Genomic DNA, 23833 nt, shown 5'->3' with positions numbered 1-23833 from the left:
GTAGCAGATGCCCTATCACGAATTAAATTAGACGAACAGGGTAATACCGTAAAAGTTGCAATGCTTACAGCGTGTACAATAAATTCCCGAGAAACTGTAATAACCGAACTGGGTAAGGATCCTGAGTTTGGAAGTATTTATGAGTATTTGAAGGATCCTGAAAATTTTAGCCACCAAGATATTGTGGCGATAAGAAATAGGGCGGCCCATTACGAACTAATAGATGGTCTATTATTTTATACAAAAACTACGAATTCCAACAACGAATTTCGACCTGTTATCCCAGCTAGTCTTAGATTAAATATCCTGCAAGAGCTCCATGACAGCCCTTTAGCTTCTCATGCTGGTATTCGAAAAACTATCCAACGCGTACGCGAGGCAGTCTACTTTCCTGAACTGCAAAAGTTAACAAGGGCGTATGTCCAGTCCTGCCCAACATGTCAAGCCGTTAATTATATTAATTTCCGCCCGGCCGGGTTTCTAAATAGTATTAAATCCGAATTTCCAAATGAAATAATCGGCATCGATTTATTGGGCCCTTTCCCAAAAAGTCAGTTAAATAAAAGTCGCTATCTCCTTGTTATGGTTGATCATTTTAGTAAATGGACCGAAATTGTTCCCTTAAAACGAGCCTCCGCGAAATTAGTTACTGATTCTATTTTAAATAAATATATTTTAAAATACGGGGCGCCCCTAAAAGTTATATCGGATAATGGTCCTCAATTTGTAAGTAATATATTTGAAGACATGTGCCAAAAACTGGGCATACGTCATTTAAAAATGGTCCCGTATCGGCCGCAATCAAATATAGCGGAACGGGTCAACAGAAATATAGTGAAAATTATCCGTAGTTATGTTAAAAATTTTCATAAAAGCTGGGATAACTATGTCAATGAATTTGCTTTCGCCCTTAGGACCGCAAAACATGATACAACGGGCAAAACTCCTGCTGAGTTATTTCTAGGCAGAAAGATTATAACACCGTTAGATAAATTATTTTATGTGCAACAAAGAGCCCCAGAATTTAAAATGGGTGATATAGAAAAACTAATTAAGGAAGCAAAGAAGAATTCTGAAGTAGCACAAAGAAAACAAAAACTGTATTATGACTTGAAACGACGGGGAGTAACTTATAAAGTAGGGGATGAAGTATTAAAAATTAAGCATTCACTTTCTTCAGCACCAGAAGATAAAACTGCCAAATTTTTTCCACGATTTGAAGGACCATATGTTATAGAAAAAATAACTCACGCTGTTATAGTGTTAAAGGCCAGAAATGGTGAAACCTGTTCCGCAAATATTGATCAAATTAAGCCCTACTTCGATCGTAATAAAATGCAAATCTTTTCAGATCTTTTGCAGGATCCAGCACGGCAGACACCGCAGGTACAAGTTCCAGAGGTGGCAAAAACGACAAGTACAAGGGCAAGCCAATGAGAGACAGAAGCAAGTGAAAAGAAAATTGCCCCGCGGAAAAATTGAAGGTAAAAAGAAAAAGAAGCCGTTCCACCGTCCAGAAAACAGAGTTCACGAACACCCCCAGAATGAAGAAGGGAGAAGGACGACGTATGTGAAGAGGAGAAATGACGGCAACTATAACCCGGTTTAAAACGGAAGATCGACTCATCCGACAGAACTCTCCGCAGCAAAAGTCGCCGAACTGCGGAAGGGCCATCAGCGGCGGAGAAAAAAGTACAAGAAAAATTTGAACGGCCAACAACGAGGTCCAAGCAGGATCACGACAGAAGTTTCCCGGTTCCGCCAAGACCAGCTGCCTTCAAACGGCCAAGACCACAAGCAGAGGAGAAAAGGAAGGTGTTCAAGGGTGGCCGTACAGGTGAAAAACGGAAGCTTCCAGAGGAAAGCACTGAAGGGCGAGCCCGTACAAGAAGGAGGATAAACCAGGCTACGGTCTGCAGTACCTTTAAAGACTGGGCCCAGAAAAGGACGTCCGAATATTACAAAGATAAGTAAAATTTTATGTTACTTTGCAAACTTAAGTTAATCTTTCATTCTTACTGCAAGTGGCAGATTTCAAGTTTTACCTCATGCGAGGTCTACCTTTTTCGCCAAAAGGCCGAGAAATGAGTTGTGACCGATTTTCTTATTATGTTTTCAATTACTCGCGCGTAAAACTAAAGTTGATGTATAATAGCGTTGTGTAAACTTAAATTTTTGTAAAAAGCTATTGTATAAATTTTATTTAAAACATTCTAGCAAGAGAGAAGTTTTAGTCTGAAAGACTTTTTGAAATGTAGTATTATTTCAATGTAGAAAGAATTGGCACTTGCTTTGAAAAGAATAGAAGTTAACAATGTACTACTAATGTATGTTTTCAAATGTGTAAAATTAACGCCATGTTGATATGTTCTTATATACATGTGAACTGTTATTTTAAATGTTAAGAAATACCGTGATATGGTAAAAGTGAAAGTATTGTTAAAAATTTGTTATTCGTGTGACTGTAAAGATTAAATCATGGCGAATATGTGGTAAAGGTTGAATGATGTAGTTAGGCTCTCTGACGCTACACTTTAGAGTTAGCCACTTTTAGAATAGTACCTCAGGGTTTAGAGTTGAAAGTAGGGTGTGTTAAGAGGTCTCGTTATGTTGAATTTTAACACGTTAGTGTTTTGATTGTAGGAGGAAGTGTGGCACACGTAGACAGAAACACATTCGTGTTTGGTGTTCTTTTACAACACATGTCAGAGAGCACGGGGAGAGACAATTAGAACAGTCATGAATGAAATAAGAATGTTAAGAGAAGTATAATTATATATGTTACTTGCCATTTCATTGTGTAACATTTCATTAAACTAGTTTTCCTTCCAGATCTCTGGAAGGAACCAGAATTGAATAAAGCTCCTGTTTAGATGCAGTACAGATGAAAAAAAAAAAGATTGTTGTAGATCCTGGGAGCTGATATTGTAACAAATTTCTTTCTTTTAAATTTTTCTAGTTTCTAGCGAAGCATTTTTTTGTAAAAGGTTGGCCTCGCGTTAGATTCTAGAGCTAAAAGTTTTCAACAAGGTCGTTTTAGACCTCAGTTTCAAACTAATTAACTCTGGCGGGAAGTATGTAAGGATCTTAAGATTTACTAACGTTTATTTTATTTTAAATCTTTACTATCACTTCTTATTTTCTACTTCCGGCCAGAATTATAAGCGTGAAGGATTTTATGCAAAGTTTGTCTGGCGAACGCCAAGTACTTAAGTTGTGGCTTTTTGCCAAGCAAGAGAGAGGAAGCAGTGAGTTCGAAGCAGGCCGCTTACCTTAGAAGTTACGCAGTTGCTATTTGCCTTCCAGGCCAGAGGTTTTAATCCTCTTGATAAATTAAACGTATTGTAGTGTTCACAGTCTCTGTGCTACATACGCTTCCTGTTATTATAAGGCCAATCTTCCACGTGTGTTATTCTAAAGTTAAGTTAGAGTTTAGTTTTATTTTTATACCTTTTACGTTAGACCCCGAGTGGAGGGTCATTGTATTCCGAAGTACGGAAGTCATTGTATATAAAGAAAAATAAAGGGTTTTGTATACCCTTCGTCTGTATCCTGTCTACTTACTACAATTAGTGAACATAGCTTTAGTAAGCTCTCTGTTCCTAGTCAGGTCATTGTATGTTTCCGAAGAAGGTTAGAAGAAACATTGAACCTGATAGGGTTAAATGTAATATTTGCAAATCTTTGTCGCATTTAGAGAGCCTGTGTGATGCAGAAGGGCAAGAAAATAAATCCATTAAAAATACTGCGAGCGCAGCAAAAGAGACAAACGTTAGTTCATTATTCCTCGAAACACTGAGCAAGCAAATTCCTAATGACGTGATTTATTATCAGACATTGAGAGGTCAACTGGTAGGAAATAATTCCACATTTAACGTTAGGTTGTTATGCGATTCAGCTTCCGAAAGATCTTATGTTTGTCAGTCTATTTCCAGAAAACCAAGTTTACCAACTATTGGTAAAGAAAGATTAAGAATTCGTACATTTGCATCTTCGAATCCTCCATTGCGAGAATTTAAAAGAAAAAGACTTTCTCTAAAAAATAAGACAGGGTTCACTCTAATCATCGAAGCACTCGAAGTAAAAACCATATGTTCCAATGCATTACCCACGCCATCTGCAGAAATTATAAACAATCTTCGCCAACAAGGATTTCACTTATCTGACAGCTGCGATAGTGAAGTGGCAGAGGTACAGATTTTAATTGGGAATGATTACTTGAACTGCATCTTAACGGGGAAAACACATCGGTTAACAGACTATTTAGTACTGCATGAAAGCATATTCGGTTGGACATTGAGTGGTAGAGTGGGGGGAGAGAGTAAGAAGTTAAGTTCAGGGTCAGACTCCACCGGCTTGTTTATACACATCGATTCGGAAGAGGAATTAAAAATATCGGATCAGATTCGTCAGCTTTGGGAGACTGAAAGTCTAGGAATCTCTGAGTGTGCGTCGGAAAGGGGTTCTGGCGATGAGCGAATAATTAAACAATTTGAAGAGGATTTGAAATATGTAGACGGGAGGTATGAGGCTCGCTTGTTGTGGAATAGGAGTCCAGAGCATTTGGAAAATAATTTTGGTTTAGCGAAAAGGCAGTTCGAAAGGGTGCAGCGAGAGTTAAAAAGTAACAGCTTTGTGAGGGAACAGTTTATGGAAATAATTAAATTTCAGACACAAAACAACATTATTCAAGAGTGTGAGGAAACGAGAGAGGGATACTTTATGCCATTCCGAGCAGTGGTCCGTAAAGATAAAAAAAGCACTCAAGTTCGAATGGTATTTAATTGCAGAAGTTGCGAAAGAGGAAAGCTATCGTTAAACGATTGCTTAGAAAAGGGCCCAAACCTAAATCCGAATATTTTGGATATCATTCTTTCCTTTCGAAAATTTAAAATTGGATTCTGCGGTGACATAGAAAAGGCGTTTTTGATGATTGGGATAGCAAGGGAAGATAGGCAATATTTAAAATTTCTCTGGTATCCTGATAATGACAGTGAGGACTTTAAAATTATGCAAATGAACAGAGTATTATTTGGATGTAATTGTTCACCGTTTTTATTGAGTGCAACGATCAAACATCATTTAAAGAAATATGCGGAAACAAACAAAAACTGTGTCGAGATGCTAAATAGCTCACTGTATGCAGACGATTTGTGTTATGGAGGGGAAAGTGTAGAATCAGCTTTCAGTCTTTCATCAGAGGCGGTATCTATTTTGAGAGACGCGAGTTTTAATTTGAGAAAGCTAAACACTAATTCTAAAGAGCTGTATGACTTGTGGGTTCAGGAAGGGTTGTGTGAAGAAAGTAGGTCTGAGAGAGATAGTAAGTTGAAAGTGTTAGGCTTGGTGTGGAACTTAGAAGAGGATGGTTTGAAAGTAGACGTTACATCATTGTTGAGTAGTTTGGAATCGTTGAGAAATAGTAAAAGATCGGTGTTAAGCACAGCAGTTAAGGTGTTTGACCCAGTCGGATTTATTTCTCCATTTGTGGTGCGAGTTAAGAGACTGATGCAGGAAATATGGGAGAGAGGTTTGGAGTGGGATGCAGAGTTGCCAAAGGAGTTAGGGTGCAAATGGATAAAGTGGTGCGCTGAAATTGAGGAATTAAACGCGTTGAAAATAGAGAGGTACTACTTTACAGAAGTTCTAAGTAAAGGTCAGTCGGTTGAAATTCATATTTTCAGTGATGCGTCAGTAGTGGCATATGGAGCGGTGGCATATTTTAGATATAAGAATGAGAGAGAAGAGGTATGTACGTCGTTTATAATGTCGAAGAGTAGGATAGCTCCGTTAAAAAAGTTGTCCCTCCCTAGGTTGGAATTGATGGGGGCTGTAATTGCAGCTAGGTTAGGAAAATATTTAATGAAAATATTTCAGGATTTGGTAGGTAGGTTAGTTCTGTGGACGGACTCCGAAATTTGCTTGTGGTGGATAAAGGGGTCAGCGCGTGAGTGGAAGCAGTTCGTGTCGAATAGAGTTGCAGAAATACAAGACTGTACCTCGCCTGATAAGTGGAAATATTGTCCAGGGTCGGAAAACCCAGCAGATAAATTAACTCGTGGTGAAACAGCAAATGCATTGGTGAAAGATAATAACTGGTGGCATGGTCCATCATGGTTGAAAGATTCTGAAGATCAATGGCCTGAGCAGAAGTTTAAAGTAGAAACTGATACTCAAAATTTGGAACGTTTAAGCACTTATGTTCAGGTGACTATTCCAGAAGAAGAAAATGCGTTAGACATTACCGAATTCAGCAGTCTCGAAAAATTGTTGAGAGTTACAGCTTGGGTAAAGCGGTTTGTCACCAAGCTAAGAAAACGTGCCTGTGAAGAAGGTCCTCTTACTGTATTGGAGATCCAAGAAGCTGAGGAGTACTGGATAAAACAAGTACAGAGAGCGAATTACTTTTCGGATATTCAACAACTAGAGAGGAATAATCTAATAACACCAGATTCTAAGCTTTACAGTTTAGCACCATATCTGGAAAGTAGAGGTATTTTGCGTGTCAGAGGTCGTTTGGAACAAGCAGAATTAATAGATGACGAAAAACATCCCATTATTCTGCCCAAAACGAAGTTCACCGAACTAGTGATATTTAGTGAACACATAAAAGTATTCCATTCAGGAGTCATGGCAACATTGTCCAAAGTCAGGAATAAATTTTGGATACCTAAAGGAAGACAAGTAGTAAAGAAAGTTATTAACGCTTGCCTGGTGTGTAAAAAGTTTGCAGTGAAGCCCGCCAAACAGTTAACGGGTCAGTTACCCAGAGATCGTGTAGTCCAAAGTAATCCTTTCACAGTTGTAGGCATCGACTTAACGGGAGCAGTTACTATTAGAGAAAAAGCGGGTAACCACAAAAAGGTGTACATAGCCTTATTTACATGCGCCGTCACTCGTGCTGTACACATTGAAGTGGTTTTAGATATGTCAGCAAAAAGTTTCATTTTTTCATTACGACGTTTTTTAGCAAGAAGAGGGAGCTGCAAAGTGATTTATTCAGATAATGCGAAGAATTTCCGCAGCACATGTGAAATAATTAAAGGATTTAAATGAATCAAAGCAGATCCAAGTGTGAGTGATTTCTTGACATCCAAAGAGGTAACCTGGAAATTCATACCTGAGCGTTCCCCATGGTGGGGAGGGTTCTGGGAGCGTTTGATGAGAAGCATCAAGGAACCTCTGAAGAAAATCTTAGGGAGAGCATTACTGACTTTCGAAGAGCTCTCTACAATATTAACTGAACTCGAGTGTGTGCTAAATAATAGACCTCTAACATGCGAGAGCAACGAGCTGGGTGAACCTCGCCCGCTCACACCTTCACAGTTTTTATTGCCAGGACGTGGTACATTTAACTTTCCCGAGCATTTCTTGGAAATTTTTAACAAAGTATCCGACAAAGAGACTTTAACCAGAAGGAAGCTTTACCAATCTAAGCTCTTAAAATTAACATGGATCAAGTGGAAAGAGCAATATTTACTCCATCTTAGAAATGCGCATAACTTTGCTAATCCTAAAACTGAGCGGAACATTAAGACTGGAGACATTGTGTTGGTAGAAGGACCAAAACAATCCAAACTACTTTGGGACATGGGTGTAATTGAAAACGTGATTATAGGAAGAGATGGACATGTTCGAGCGTGCCTCGTTCGCACGCCCAAAGGACAATTCAGAAGATCGATCCAGATGTTATATCCTTTCGAGATTTAATTTAGAACTTTTGATATTATTTTATTATATTATTAATTATTATGTTCATTTGTGGCTTTGATATACTAGTATAGATTATTCTTTTATATTATTCATTTATATATGTCATACCATTTAGTATTAATCCATTATTAATTAATGTTGATATTGTTATGTAAGTAAGTTTGTGTACTCTTGTTAAAGAGTACAGGTGGGGAGTGATGTAGAAAAAAGAGATAGAGGGCGCTGCGCCGCCCGTATGTTTAGCTAATTAAGAGTTTCGGCAGAGAGGGTTGAGAGGTTGAGAGGTTACAGAATTTAGTTATGCATAAAATGAACAAATCGGATGTGTCAATCTGGTGTAGGAAAATTATCTTCAGTATGCAGTATGATCTCCCCTAGAAACTTCAGTATACAGTATGATCTTCCCTAGTACAACACATACAACGATGTACGATGCTGTCAATTGTGCAGTCTACTAGTTCTGTAGGAAGTGAGACCATTACTCTTACAAAACAGTTGCAATGCACCGGCATAAGGGTGCACATAAGAATCAAAGATGTCATCTCTATATGCCTGAGCGTTCATGGTTCCACGTGGAAAGACATGGGGGTCTGTGCGTCCACCCAAAGAGATATCACCCCAAACACACACACCGCCTCCTCCGTATGCATCTCTTTTACGGATGTTTGATTGATGATAACGGGTTCCAGATTCTCTCCAAATCAAATAACGCCTAATATCGCTGTGGAGGAACCTTCATGAAGCCTTATACTACACGTTAAAACCAACCTTCTAGTGGCTGCAAGCAAGGGAGGATTTAAGTTGAGTTAAAGTTGAGGTTCTATTCCTTCGTGCGCATAACAACAAATATCGGTCATCAGCGCTCGTCGTATCGGTTGGTCGTCCTTGGCTGAACCTCCTTGGATGTCGAATTTGTAGTTAGATATTATTGTCAAAGTCTATTAAGCACAGAAGGTCTCACATTTACCCATCTGGCCACTTCTGTCTGACTTTGTCCTGTCTCTAAGTCTCCTAGTGGCTCTACATCGAAATTCTTCAGCAAATGAGCCTGGAGATCCTTGTTTCAAATTGGCTATCCCATATTTCTTATCTCAGTATCATAGCGAAATTTCCAGGCTTGCTCTGAAACATGTAATTTTATGCTCCTCGTAGATGACGTATTTTGATAGCATCGCCACTAATTTACATACCGCAGTTTTACTCAACAATTCTTATTTGACAACATATTCACATTTTATACGGACTGGCTTATTTTTGAACGAATTATCGCAATTTTTGTGATTTTTCTTTAATTTTTGTAAACTAGTATATTACATTCTCTGCAATAAAAATTTCAGTTCTTAGTGGCTTAACATCAGTAACAACAATTTAACAGCAACTGTCATACTGATGCATCAATCTTCAAAACTGCCAACAGAAATTTAAACATTCAAAATACCCGGATCATTATGTAACGAAGAAAGCATGTCATTTATTATAGCTTGAGAAAGTATACAGAGTATAACCTTGCCGAATGTGTTTCAGAATTCTTTAGCTTCCACAGGTACTATCACTAACTGCACAACATAAAATCACGATGATTTAATATAATAATTTTTATTTTAGAAACCATCTAAATACTTTTAAATAAAATCCATATTGTCTTTTATTTTTTGACAAGGAAATACGGAAACAAGTTTAACACATACTTTTCAAACTCAGTCTCATTTCAGATTAATGATTTTCAGTTAGAAAATACGTGACATACCTTTTATTTTATCACTAGGTGGCGATTTGTCCATCTCATCTTCGATGGGCACTTCGTAGGGCCTCGGATAATGTGGAGGCATGCGAGAAGTAGGCACAGGCAGCACCCACCTTGGAGCAGTGGTCAAGGTTGAAGGGGGAACGCTCGCCGGCTGAAGATGACTCCTATCGAAAGACTTATTTTCTGCGGGTCGGGCAGATGTATTTTTGTGCAAGTTGTTAGGGGCCGCAGAGGCGGGCACCGACACATTGACTGTCGACGTCTGATGACTCGATGAAGTGCCTGCGCAATTGAAAAAAAAACTCAGAACACAGAAATTACAGAACGATACAAAATAAAAGTTCCTACATTTTGGGGACACGTAATGCTTTTCAGTCTACTAGTGTTTTCTCTAATAACCATGTAAATTACCATTACCGGTACTGATATCGCCAAAATGTTTATTACATATAAACATATTAACATATCCATAAACTAAATTAGAGTTGTTGCATTTATTGCTTTATGAATGGTTCAGATGTAATTTATTATTATTAATACAGACTGTCTTGAGCTATGGAGTAGCATTTGAAAGTAATTGAACAGGAAAAATTCCATTTTTGTTTGGCGTTAAAAACTATTAAACAATAAATTTCTCTGCTTTTTAGACATGATAGCATTCTCTCACTTTTTGCGGTAAGTAATTCTACCCATTGCTGTGCTGTTCTTGCCTTAACTATTACTGTTACCACGGACATATAACGTCTTTTGTTAAGCATAGTAAGGGGATAGGTAATGATAAATGCAGAAGTGCGCTTATATACTTTTTAAGAGTTTAATTAGAATTAAAAGCGTTAATTAAAAATTTATCTAATAGTCAGTGTTATGGGGCTTCAAAATGTTTATCTCGTCAACTGGAGAAATATTTTTGTATAATTTTTAGAGACGAAATCTTAGTGATAAGAAGATGAGTAATGAATAACTGTTGATTACTAATTAATATTTTCTTACCTGACTTCCATTTCCCATTCTTTAATATGAGTTTCCTTTTCTCCTGTTTTCTTTACAAAGATAATTTAGTCTAACTGAGGTATATTAAAACATTTGGTATTTGACTGCATAAATTTTCAAGATTTCAGAAGTACAGTTAGGAATTTGGAGTCGTTATTTACGAAAGTTGTTATTGTTATTCACCAAATTGAGAATTTTGCCAGTTACTCTCAATTCTATTATTACACTTTTCTTACAGGTTCTTAAAAGTGCATTTTTGATTATAGGTTTAAAAAAGCTTAAAAAACACAGTTATATTTAGAAATCCTTTCAAAATTTTTGTAAAATTATATATTTTTTTATTAATTTACTTACACATATAATCATGTAAGCGGAAAATTATCTACAGCAGCGGTTCTCAACCTTTTGACTATCGTGTACCATCTAAAAAAATTGAAAACCTTTAGTACCACCAATACAAAGTACTACTACCACCACCACTCTTGAACAACGCTCAGATGGCATAAATTTACGAGTGTTAGAGAAAAAGCTCAACCAAGATGTTGTGGTTTTAATTTTTGAATTTAATAGTAAAAATACTTTGCTTCTTTGCGTACCACCGGTTGAGAACCCCTGATCTATAGGGTATCTCAGAACAATGGACTGAAGTTACCAGGCTTAGACAACGCGTTCTGTAGTCAGATATAAGCAGAATATGACCTATAAACAGGGTGATCACCGAGAAAAAATGTTTCGTACAAATGTATGCAAGAAAAATGTACTAGATCTGAGAAAAAAATATATATTTGCTCTTCCTTCACTCTCTTTAGGGCTTTTGCGATATTACTATCTTATCATCAAAGATGAATTCAACTAAATCAGCTAAACTGATATGTATCCGACAAATATGAAAAAGGGAAAAGTGAATCCTCACCTCACTGTAATCATATATGGAGCTCATATGTTCAGTTATTAAATTTTTTCTTTAGAAACAGACATTTTATTTATTTCTTACATAATAACATACAGATATTTCCTTTATTTAATACGCTAATTATAAACATTCCTACGTGCAAGAAAAACACTGAGGTATTTATTCATTATTTTTAGCAGATTTTGCTTAACTAATTAAATTTACCCTTAAGACATAGTAAAATGTTTCGTAGACGAAAGTAATCATTAGGTTTGTCGAAGCAGAAAGCACAAAGAATCTGCAGTGAGCTCGCTCGGATTTGAATTCCGGACTTCCTGATAGCTAGCCAGAAATATCTACAATTACACCACGAAAGTATGCGTTAAGAAGAGAGAAAATATTTTAAAATATTTTAATTTTCTCTTTGTCAAAAGGAGTTATTCTCCAAGTTTGCACTGGATTTCTTATCATATTTTTATTTATTGTCATTGCTAGAAATATTCTTTCAGTAGCTGCTGGCGAAGGAAGGAGACATAATATATCCTTAACTAATATTGTTAAACTGCACAGCATTTGTTCAGCCGAATACTTAACCCTTATTAGTTCTACTACAATCTTCAGTAAATACCTATCTCTACCATGACATCCACAGTTGTTTTATTCAATAAGATTTAGAAAATGAAAAGCAAGTAACATTCTAATACAAAATCAGTCTCATTTCCCCACCTCAGAATCCAATATTGTTAATTTTTCAATACTAGACTTTTGAGTTCTATTAGTCTGAAAATTAAAAATTAGACATAAAAGAATATTTCATCTTAAAACGCCTTAATATCTCTTCAAGGAACTTCATGCAAATTTACTTTAGAAGACCTTCCATTTTCAGAGTCGAGAAAATTTTCTGTATCGAAAAACTAAACATTGTTGGTTTTATTTTTTTTAGTTGGTATTATTTGTTGAAATATTTTATGAATTCATAAAATATTTTCTTTTTGATCATTGTCATTTTGTTTTTTTACGATGAATTCAGAAAATGATTGAGATGTTCAACTAAAAACTCTGATGAAATTTAGATTTACAACTTTTGGTAAGATGATGGTGAACTTTTGGTGGGTGAATTTAAAGTTATAATTTTCGGCTGGGTGAAGAAGCGAAAAAATACGTTAATTGTGAAACCTGTTGCACAGTTTATTTGGCTTGCCAAATACGATCTCTTATTACACTCGAAGTGAGGTATAATGTGGCATGTCTAATGCTCTTTTATTTTTAATGTCACTAATTTTATACTTTCTTATTCTTATGTAATGACCACAGGTGTGCACAGGGAAGACAATGGGGCATTCGTCTTTTGTTTAGCTCCAGCTGTAGAATGCATTCGTAGTGTTTGGTGATTTTATTCCTGGAAATCTTATATTTGAACTTACACAATGTAAATTATCCTTCATAAATAAAATATTATGTCAATGAAACAAAAAGCAAAAAAAAAAAAAAAAAAAGTATAATTTAATGTATAGGCATAAATTTGTTTCGTTGTGACGCTTTGACAACAAACGTATTAGTTTCCGTAAGTGTCGGATTATTTTAATTATGGTAAAGTACATTTAAGCTTATAAAAAGCTTTATGTGTTTATGGAAAGGACGCCTTTGTAGAGAACGTTTTGAGGGAAATTGCACCGTATTTACTTCATACATGAGGAAAAAGATGAAAATCTCAAGCAGTTTTGCCAGGAATAGAACCTGGAGCATATCACCTGATATTTTTGGCTACGACTCGTTTATTGGTGAGTTTATTTGCATCCATTGAAAATCAAGTCACTTTCAAGCTTAAAAAATATTGTCTTTATTTTACTCCAGCGAAATGTTCACTGAAGTAGTGTGACAAACTGTTACTATTTACTTCCGGAGATTCTATGTAGCTTGCTTAAGTTTCAGAATGAATGTTGTCGAAATCTTGCTTTGGATAATTCTTGGTAATGTGCTGCATAGTATAGTTTCAGTTCGCGTTTAAAATAATCAGGTCGTTTAAGAATAAAATAATACGAAATTTAGAGTACCAAGTGTATATTTGGTACGCGATCAGAATGAAAGTTACTTCAGAAAAATTTAACCAGCAAAGAAAAATTTGAAACAAAACCTGGACTTAAAAATTATAAATATTTTTTCTGTACAAGTATTTTTTCAGAATTAAATATCAAACTCAGTGGCGTAACAGCCCTAATGGGCCAAGGCCTGCATTACCCGAAATCTGCTTTCTTGACCGTGGGCCCCAGGTTGCGTAAGCATATGCCCTGAACAAATGGTCAGCTTGTTGCAGGACCCCCAGTGTTTAGTCCCCAAGCGAACTTGGTACTCATTTTATCGACTCAAATGATGGAAATCAAGGGGTGAAAAGCTGAGTCGACCTTGCCCAGCCCGGGAATCGAATCCCGCACCTGTGGTGCTGCTGAGCGATGCGCTAGCCACTGCGCCACCGGGCCTATTAAATATAAATGAAGATATTTTTACAAGAACCGTTGTAAGTCAGAATAAACTGTGAAAAGGAAAATTTAATTTAATAGAACGTGATAAATGAGAACTGAGTAAAAATATATTTGAGTATTTTCCATAAAAGTTTCATGAGTTTTTCACAGTAAATTCACACTGCAAAAAAAAAAAAAAAAAAAAAAAAAAAACGTGCAAATTTTTCACATCCAATATTTTACATATACGAAATAATACTGATACTGTTTGAATGATTTAATATTCATAAAACAACTAATAGGTAAAACTGCACAAATTTTCAGCAACGCTACTGTTCCAAATATTCAAAGTATACAAAAACTCATCTGCATAGATCTTTATTTAATTCATACAGTGAAAGTATGTTATATTGTAATTTTTATTCACTTGTCACGTGATTTGTCAACTGTTAGTATGTGAAATGTATTTAAAGTTTTCAGGAAGTAAATGAACCTTCAAACTGTGATTCAAACAAGAAAGCTTCTTCTGTAGATCACTTAGCTATTGTAAGGAAGTTTTAAAAACAACTGTTTAATTTCACCTATTCCCCGGAAATAACAAAACAAACATTTCAATTTCAAAATCTATTCCATTCGTAGTTTTAGAATTTGCACGCTTATGGACTTCTTATATCAAATGCTGGGTTTGATACCACAGAATTATTGCTGGAACTCATTTACAAAATATTAGTTGTTTACGGATATGCAGAGAGATTTACCTTTTGAAGGGCTACAGCACACTTTGAAGATCACTTTCATATTGTGAGTTGCGCATCTTCCTCCTACACGCTGATGAAGTCCAGCCAGATCTCCCGTCGATGTGGCTAAAATTGGGGAAAAGGATGTAAAAATTAACATAGTATAAAAAATATTTAAAGTCATTCATAACATAATTCTGATGTCATGACTTAATAAACAAAGACGTAATGGAGCATACAAATGCATTCCTAATGTGCATTTCATCGAAATTCAGCTTAACAAGATTCGTATATAGTCCAGCACAAATGGCTGGCGTTATAAGAATGCTGCCTGCGCCTCTTACTGAATGAATTTGATATTTGTTTGTAGGGATTTATATTTATTTTAAATAACCAATTTATTTAATTTGTTATAGTTTCCTATAGTTGTCAGTGCCAGAATATTAAAATTTGGTAGTGCGTGTGAAGGAATGCAAATTCTACCTTGAAGAAAGAGTTTAAAAACCGAGGTTCAGTAGGAAACAGAGAGAGAGAGTTAGGCTATTGCCGTCACCTCTGTTGCTTAAGCATCTGCTCCCCAGAGTTATTGCTGGTTCGCGTGGCTTAAATTGCATTTACTTGCTCTCACTAGTTTTAGACGGAGGTTTAAGGAACAGGAATTATTCTGAGCCCTGTAGTTTAGTTCGAAGACTTGTACAAATCTTTAGTTAGTTCTTTGATTTCAGTTACCACCCGAGTAGAAGCGTACTTTATTAGCGTCGAGTTGACGCACTGTTAATTTTAAAGAGTTAATAAAAAGTACTTTTAACAGGTCATCTGTGCAGTTACTACTCTTACAGTTTTCATACAGGAGTGAATCAAGTGGACTCTACATGTTTATAAATCTGAGAACAAGCCTCATGTTTCGATTTCATCGGCATCGTTTGACAGTCATTGTTTTTTCACCACGAGGAAATTTTACATTCTTGCCAGTTTTTCAGGGTAAGAAGAAAAGAACAAGAGAGAATAAAAAGCGACTTATCACCCCCCCCCTCTATCTTTTTTATATAGACCCACTAGCGAATGAGCGGTAAAATTGCTGAGCACTGACATCTCTAACTTTGGTTCGATTCCAGGCGAACGTAAAGACAAATCGCAAAGCATCCTACGTTCTAAGGGACTCTTAGATCAATAATTTTTTTTTTGAATCTTTTCCGGATTCCAAGAAAAGCATAAAAATATATATAATACAGTAAACATTCTGCGACTTAAGGTGAGTGCCCCTAACGTTCAGGTAAAGAAGATTATCCACGTCATAAATATGCCACTGATTCATTATCACTAATTACAAATACTGAACATAATTCTTTCAATACAGAGATGCCTCGCACAACGGAAGTTCCTCGCAGCAGACACTCGTATTTGCTGAAAAATATTTGGCATAACGAATCTGAAGAACAACATAAGAACAACAATGCTAGTATTATCAACCACACGCATGACAAAACTAATCTATTCGGGGAAATGTTATCATTCAGAACTTAACGTAACAAGAAAAAAGTCAGCCTGGACATAAAACCATCAAAGACAGATTAATAAAAAAGTAAGTCTGGACATAAAATCATCAAAGACAGATTAATAAAAAAGTGAGCCTGAACATAAAACCATCAAAGACAGATTAATAAAAAAAGTGAGCCTAGACATAAAACCATCAAAGACAGATTAATTAAAAAAAGTGAGCCTGGATATAAATTCATCAAAGACAGATTAATAAAAAAAGTGAACCTGGACATAAAACCATCAAAGACAGATTTTACCTATAAATTTTCTCTTAGCTTCTTTGCAGCTAAGAGAAGATTTGTACGTAAAACCGATATTATTTTATTAATCAGAAAATCCAAGAACTTTTAAGAAATTAATATTATTAAATCTAGATTGGCTGTCCAGCGGACATTGAACCAAAAAGGTTAAGTCTTATTGATTTTTTTAATAGTAGTACAGCTTCAGATTTTGCAACCTGTGTCAAAAAATATTTGACAGATAGAAACTAGCCACTGGAAAATATGCTTTGGTAATGTCCTTGGTAACCTGAAAGACCTAGAGAAGAAACTGGAATTTTAAATACAACTTTCTAAATATTCAATACCTGCTTTCCAAATTACTTTCTGGGCCCACTAGCGGCCGAGCGGTAAAGTCGCTGAACACATGCAGCCCTGACCCGAGCTCGATTCCAGGCGAACGGGCCAGCTGCGTGAGCGCCCTCGTGGCTTTCCCATGCGCAACGCGCACACGAGCCAGTTTTCCCTAGAAAACCCTCCACGAAGGCATCCCAGCCCTTAGGCAAACAGCCCTCCCTGCTTTGCTATAATTAAGTAAACCAAAAAAACTCTTTATATACTTTTTTAACATAAAAATTTCTGAAAATCAAATCTCATATTTATTTGGTAATTAAGTAAATCCCCCCCCAAAAAAAACCTCTTTTTATACAGTATGAAATTTTTAACATAAAAATTTCTGAAAATCAAATTTCATATTTATTTGGTAAACGCAGAAAAATTCCAGAAGAACAACGCCCTTTTCAAATAATGAAGAATAATTATGAAAGATACACAATGAACGTGTTTTGAGGCAGTTGGCATTTTTAACCTTTTGCAAAATTAATATTAGGTATAAGAAAAAAGTGGTGCTAAATGAGGGTTTTATAATAATTCGAAAATACTTAAGTGATTAATTTCCAACGAAAATAAATTAGAATTCATTAGATGGAACACAAGAACTGGATTTTGGACCGAAACTTTTCTTTGGGAATGTTTTTCGCCATAGTTGCTGTTTTATTTTGAATCAGACTTCTGATGAACTGGTTCGGAAAGATATGATCCAATCCAGTTTAAAAAAAAAAATATATATATATAGTGTCGATCCCGCAGGCAATCCAGACTTTTGCACCACGAAACAATTGAAATATCCGAAACTATCACATAGGTAAACCTTTTGTGACGTAAGAGACGTATCATTGAACCCCAAGGTCATTTAATCTGTCAAGGACAGAAAAGTTTTCTAGTGCCGCTCTTTCCATCTGTATCAACAGATGGCAACACGAGCAAATGATAACAGACCAAGAAACCTGAGGTAGCACCTGAGACTGCTACTAGCTATTCACACTGTTAAACGATCAGCACTTCGCATTATAAAATTATCATAAAATTTGATACTGATTACGGGTGAGCAACTAGACTCAAGTGTCACCGTCAACTAGACCAGTAGACCATGACTCGACTCCAGAGGTAAGAGGAAATTTCTTCGGTATTCGCCGATGATCGTCAGCATATCGAATGTGCTTGTATATCTTCTTAAACTTCTTAGAAACTGGGGGGACTGGTAAGCAAAAAGTATGATAAAATGCCGTCTGCTTTTTGAAACTATACTTACAGACAAAGTAGTAATCATGGCCAGGTAGAAATTCCAGTCCTCCAGGCTGCGGCGTGAAGGATCTGAATGTGATGGTGAAATACATCAGTTGGTTGGGCTTATCACAGACCGCTATGATCCGAGGATTAGGGTTGGTGATCCTGCAGGAGTCGTATTCTTCTTTGGACACCTGGAACAGAAATATGGTTAATGCCAATCTTTTATGGAAACTATCGAATAATAAGAGTCAAACATCAGATATCAGTTGTCTACTCAGTACTGTCTATTTACCTGTAAATTTTAGTCTTAGAATAAAGAAAAATACTTTATACGAGTATTACATCATAACAGGAATACGCAGTGAAAATTTGCTTGAATTAGCCAGAATAATACTATTATTAAACGTGCATGTAAAATGTATAATTTCAAATATAAATTAATCGCATATGAGGAGGTTAATGGATTATTACGGAGTAATGACATTTAAATTTACGTTTACATATTTTAGTCTTCTCAAAGTAATGGAACGAGTAACTTTGAACCACTTACATAAGTGAATACATTTGTCCCAAATATTTTGTCCACTGCTGGAGAGATATAAGAAATTCTGGAGGTCTTAATTCAAAATATTTACTCTTCAAGGCATATCTCATTCCCATTACTGAGCTACCTCCCTTTGAGAGCTTTCTTTTTCTGCGGAAATAGAAAAAAGTTGCACTAATCAAGATCCGTCGAGTAGCATGGGTGCGACGCAAACAATATGTTCTTCTTCAAGAACTGTCGAACGAACAAAGTTCTTCAGAAATCTGGTCAACAGTCTCTGGATGATCTCCTTAACATCAATCGAACGTTTTCAGTGTTTGTCTCCTTTTTGTTCGTTGACGGATAGCCAAGTTTTATCAGTTCCCATCTGACATGTCTATATATATAGTGGGGTCGAGAAAAGCTCTTTTGATTTACTCCAACCGACTATATTCTTACTAACAATATCAAAGCATCGTCTTTAAAAGCTAGTCGAAGCATAACAGCAGTACCATCAACCTCAAGGAAAACTTAAACTCACCACTCGTTCTTTGTTCTTTGCGATCACAATCGCCAAAACCACAACATGTTGCGAGTATGGAATACATGCGTATCAGCAATAAGGAAGAACCGCTTCACACACATTGCTGCCACTCGGGATGACGCAAGAAATCCTTAGCTATTAGCAGGGCTGTAAATAGAGACTTGGGGACTTCAGTCTTAGCTACAGTCACAGAAAACATTAAGCATACTATGTATACTGTGCATACATGAGAAAACTTCATGAAATCGAACTGTGACTTATTACCAACAAGTTTGCTAATCTTGATTCTATTAATTTTTTCCAAGCTTCTCTTTAAATGAGGCTTTAATTCATAACTGGAATGGAAATGTTGTTGCGACATCCTTTGAAAAAAACTGAAGTGCTTTGTGGTGGATCTATTTTCCTTTGCCTTTGAAATTTGGGTTGAATTAGTTAAGAACATTCTTCATACCCTGGAAACGACGACGAAGTTAAGTGGATAAAGTATCTACCTTTGAGCAAAACACAGTTAACTAAAATGAGACTCTGGATCTTTTAATCTCTCACGTTCGCATAATGTAGAGTTTAAGTTAATTATCTGATTTTCTTATGATTTGGATCTGTACTATTACTTTTTTTCATTAGCTCTCATTGGGATATAAATTAATTACGAACACTCAAGCTGGAGTTTTTTAAAGTTTTGGTGACAGAGAGCTTCGGCTATGGCGCTCATAGTAGTACTTTTATCCCCCCAGCCGCCGTATGGCTAATGCTGTATGTAAGCTCTAGGAAATTAGCCAATTTGCTAGCGAAGTAAATTGCGCACTTAGAACTTGAGTCAACGCTTAATTGGGCCCTTTGGATTGTACTCTGTTGCAGTCATTATTTCAATTGTAAATAGAATTTTCTTTTAGGTAATATCCTGGAAGTAGGGATAACTTAAATTGTAAGCACAGATCGTGCATTTTTTTCCATTTAAAGCTCTTAATAAAATGGTTGTTTAAACCTTTTTAAGGCTCAGTTTTAGTTTCAAGACGGAGCGATATGACTCGCTTGTCAGTCTTAGTATAGGGTTGAAGAACTTTTAGTAGCTTACAGACAGCAACCCTACAAATGTCTTTTCTCTTTTCTTAATCGTATTCTGGGAAAACACTTAAACGACTTCCCATGGCTAAAAGATCTTCGAGACAGAACTATTTGGCCAAGAAATTTAAATTTAATTAGTTTTTAGCTGCTTCTGCAGATTTTCGCTTCTTTGCTTGCCTTTTGTGCATGCAAAATCGGTTCGATGACTCGAAATTCTTTAGCTTGGTGTGTTCTGGTGAATCTGAAGAAATCGGAAGTACGAAAGAAGAAATACGCTATACGAAGAATGCACTAAAAGTCCAAGAAACTAGGCTGCGAGAAGACAGAGGTCGTTGAAATAATCGCCGTAGATTACACAGGTAAGCATATCGCTACATATAATCGCTGGAAACCAATCACAAGAAGTAATCGCTAATGTACTTTCTTGAAAAGAAAACACACTGCCTTCGCATGCTTTGATTCGTTTTTTTAATACCTAATGTTCTTCTAGTACACCCGATTGCAGGATTCTACCAGAACATTTTGATACTTTGTTGGCTATTCTGGCATTTGCAGCAGAACATTCACTATTCTTGCTCTTTCCAGATTCCTGAATGAGTGCCCTTCTGACGTATGTAAAAGTGAAAAAATGAAGCTTCTGCAGTTGAGATGGACTTGTAAAAGAAATAATGCCCTAAGCTTCGGTGATTAGCAAGCCATGTCTGGGCAGCTGCAGAAGGACAGGGATACCAGAACAGTCTCGTTATACTCGGCCTTTATTTATACTTTCTGGCAACCCCTAGCTTCGCGCAGAAGTCTTTCATTTAAGCCGGCATGTATAGTGTTTGCATCTGCTAGCAGGGTTAACAATTATTTATAATCTGATCATCATGTATGCATTCGGAGGTAACATTTTGTGTTTAATTAAAATAAACTTTAAAAAAATCATTTTGGAAAACAAACAAAAACCACTATGGACGTCGACTGGGCTTCATTTTTTTTTTATTTAGAGGTTTCGATTCCTCTCTTCTTTAATCGTTAGAAAGAGTTTAGGAATTCTAAACATTTGACATTTATTCATTCAAAAGATCTTATTACATACAAGTCGTAACCTACCTTACTCGTACGGTCAAAGCACGCCGCTTCGGAAGTAATTACGTAATATAACAACTGATGGGGTAAGAAGAGGATAAGATATCCTTTTGATGTGCCGCCTCCGCCATCTTGGAATCACGTGATTACCGGAAGGGACGTAGAGACATGTTTAAATGATGTTATGCATGATAGTTTTATTTTATGTGCCAACGATAATATTTATTGAAAGTTTTTATTTCTTGTGTCAACAATGATTTTTTGGTATCAACAGCTTCCTGAACCACGTGTTTGCGATGATCTTTTACTATTTTTAATTGTGAGTCATTATCTTTTAATTATTTTGATATAATTTTTTAATACATCATTATTTTTAACTTTTTAATCTGTTATTGTTTTTGACTGATACCATTATTTATTTTAATAGCAATGTATTTTAAAAAGTTGGGATTCGAACCTGCTCCCTCCCGGGATCTGTCTTTTGGCCTTGTTCTATACAAATACTATACAAAACATCACGGATTCTCTTTGACACATTTTACTGACACATTTTACTTTTATTCAAATTATTCACCGAATTATGTCTAGCAAAGGTAAATTTTACACTCTATACTTTCTATTTACACAATTTTTCTTACATTTATCCCCTTTTAAAACATATTCACATTACGTTCCTAATTTCTTTTCCCCCAATATCAATACAAGCATAAACAAGCTTCTTTTTTGTAAGAAGGAATACTTACATTGTAGATGATGTAGCGTTCGGATTCTTCGTCCTCCTCGCCTTCCGACTTGGTGCCTTGGTTGGAATGAGGGTAGACGGGGCAGATGATGTTGACCTGGTCGTATTCGAAAGGGAGGTTGTTCTTATTCACGTCTATGATGTGGTCTGTGTTATCGATGCGGAAGCTGGAATAAACAGTTTCGATCAATAAGGCATATTCAAAGGACATTTTTCCAAAAAATATTTACAGAACAAAATGACACAACACTTTTTTTGTGTGTGTATAATAAATTACACACTTAACAGTAAAATTACACACTTAACGTGTACTTAAATTTCCATGTGTGGGCCTTCAAATATCAGGCCGTTATTAAGCTTTTAAGTTATGCATCTTTTCCAAAAGCAAATCCCAATTAATTCTTCTCATCGGAATTTCATTTCCTTTGTAGAAATGATCAACATTCTATAGCGTAATGGCTCTGCATGTGTTTACAGAGGAGTTATCAGATAGAGAGAAACAACAACGCAGAAATGCTATAACTTGAATCATACTCACATTGCTCTGTAAATGTCAGAATCGTTTCTCATGTTTGGGATGGTGCGAAAGTCAGTATTGGGGGCACATTTAAAGGCACACAAGTAGCGAGTTTCAAAAAGAATATACGTATTTCGAATGCATATATTTATTAAACTGTATGACATACGAATATGAAACTTTACATATATATGAACGAACCTCTCAAGTTCAGATTACAGATGTTCAATACATTCTCCATCAGCGACACGAACAATATCACATCGATACTCAAATTCCTTCCATACTCGGGCAAGCATGTCCGTCGTCACAGTATGGTTCCGGTTCTTCGCCTCTTCCAGGTTCTGTGGGAGTGGTGGTGCATAAACGTTGTTTTTAATGAAACCCCCAGGAAGAAGTCACAGGGTGCCAAATCCGGTGACCGTGGAGGCCAGCTGAGACATGCTAAGTCTCCAGCTTCTTAACGACCAATCCAACGATTCGGTAGAGTTTCATTCAGATAATAACGCACTTGGCGACACCAGTGAGGAGTTGCTCCTTCTTGTTGAAAAATGAAGTTGTCTTCGTGCAGCCTCGGAAACAACCAGTTTTGTAACATAGTGAGATACTGCTGACCGTTAACCGTGTTTCCATCAAAGAAGAATGGGCCGTAAACAGATGATCGGAATATCACACAAAACACATTGATTTTGGGCGAATCTCGTACATGTTCAGTGGCTGCATGTGGGTTCTGTAGGCCCCAAATTCGAACATTGCGTTTGTTTACATATACTACTAACATGAAAAGTAGCTTCATCATTGAACACGATGCGTTGTGCGAAAGTGTTATCATTGTCTATAGCATCAATAATCTCGTTAAAAAATGCTACACATTTGCGTTTGTCATCAGGACACAGAGCCTGTAACAAATGTAACTTGTACGGCTTCATAACCAACCAACGTCTCAAAACACGCCAAATTGTTGTTGTAGGCAGTTTTAACTCCAGGCTGGCACGACGAGTTCATTTTGAAGGAGTACGTTGGAAAGCAGTTTGAATTCATGCAACATTTTCGTCGGGAACACGAGGGCGGCCAGGATTCTTTCCTTTACATACACATCCTCTATTTACAAACTGTTGATACCAGCTGCGAATGTTCCACCCATTCGGAAGATCACTTTGGTACCTCGACGTCTTTGCACTGTAATCACGGAATTGCACTTCACAAATTCGAGAACACAAAATGATTTCTGCTGTAGAGTAGCTATTTTAAACACGTGAGTAGTAAGCCACGGTAACCGACCGGCGGAAGTGACGTCACAGAAAAAGGGGAGTGGTCGCCGCCATCTTGAATCACGTGACAACCGGAAGTGACGTAGATGGAAGGAATGACGTAGACGGAATGACATCATCAAAGTTTCGTTTTTATGGTGTGGCAACGATCTTTTCAAAGTTTTTATTTTTTTGTA

General features: G+C 36.5%; 1 protein-coding gene across 1 annotated transcript in view; it reads right to left on the bottom strand.

The window, feature by feature from the left end:
* LOC118195348 (uncharacterized) overlaps positions 1–22099 on the bottom strand; it is a 32643-nt gene extending 10544 nt beyond the window's left edge. The window contains exons 1-4 of the mRNA XM_085811478.1: positions 21871–22099; positions 17947–18115; positions 14560–14664; positions 9461–9742 (exon numbers count right to left, since the gene is read on the bottom strand). Coding sequence (XP_085667604.1) covers positions 9461–9742; positions 14560–14664; positions 17947–18115; positions 21871–22080 — 766 coding nt within the window. The 5' untranslated portion in view covers positions 22081–22099. The remainder of the gene's footprint in view (positions 1–9460; positions 9743–14559; positions 14665–17946; positions 18116–21870) is intronic.
* Between the last annotated feature and the right edge of the window lie 1734 nt (positions 22100–23833).

Source organism: Stegodyphus dumicola, chromosome 2, assembly GCF_044657685.1.
Source record: "Stegodyphus dumicola isolate Sdum_Otavi_A_Nest chromosome 2, ASM4465768v1".
NCBI classification, from domain to species: Eukaryota; Metazoa; Arthropoda; class Arachnida; order Araneae; family Eresidae; genus Stegodyphus; species Stegodyphus dumicola.
The sequence above is the reverse complement of the archived record's forward strand: the minus strand, read 5'-3'. Positions and strand labels throughout refer to the sequence as shown.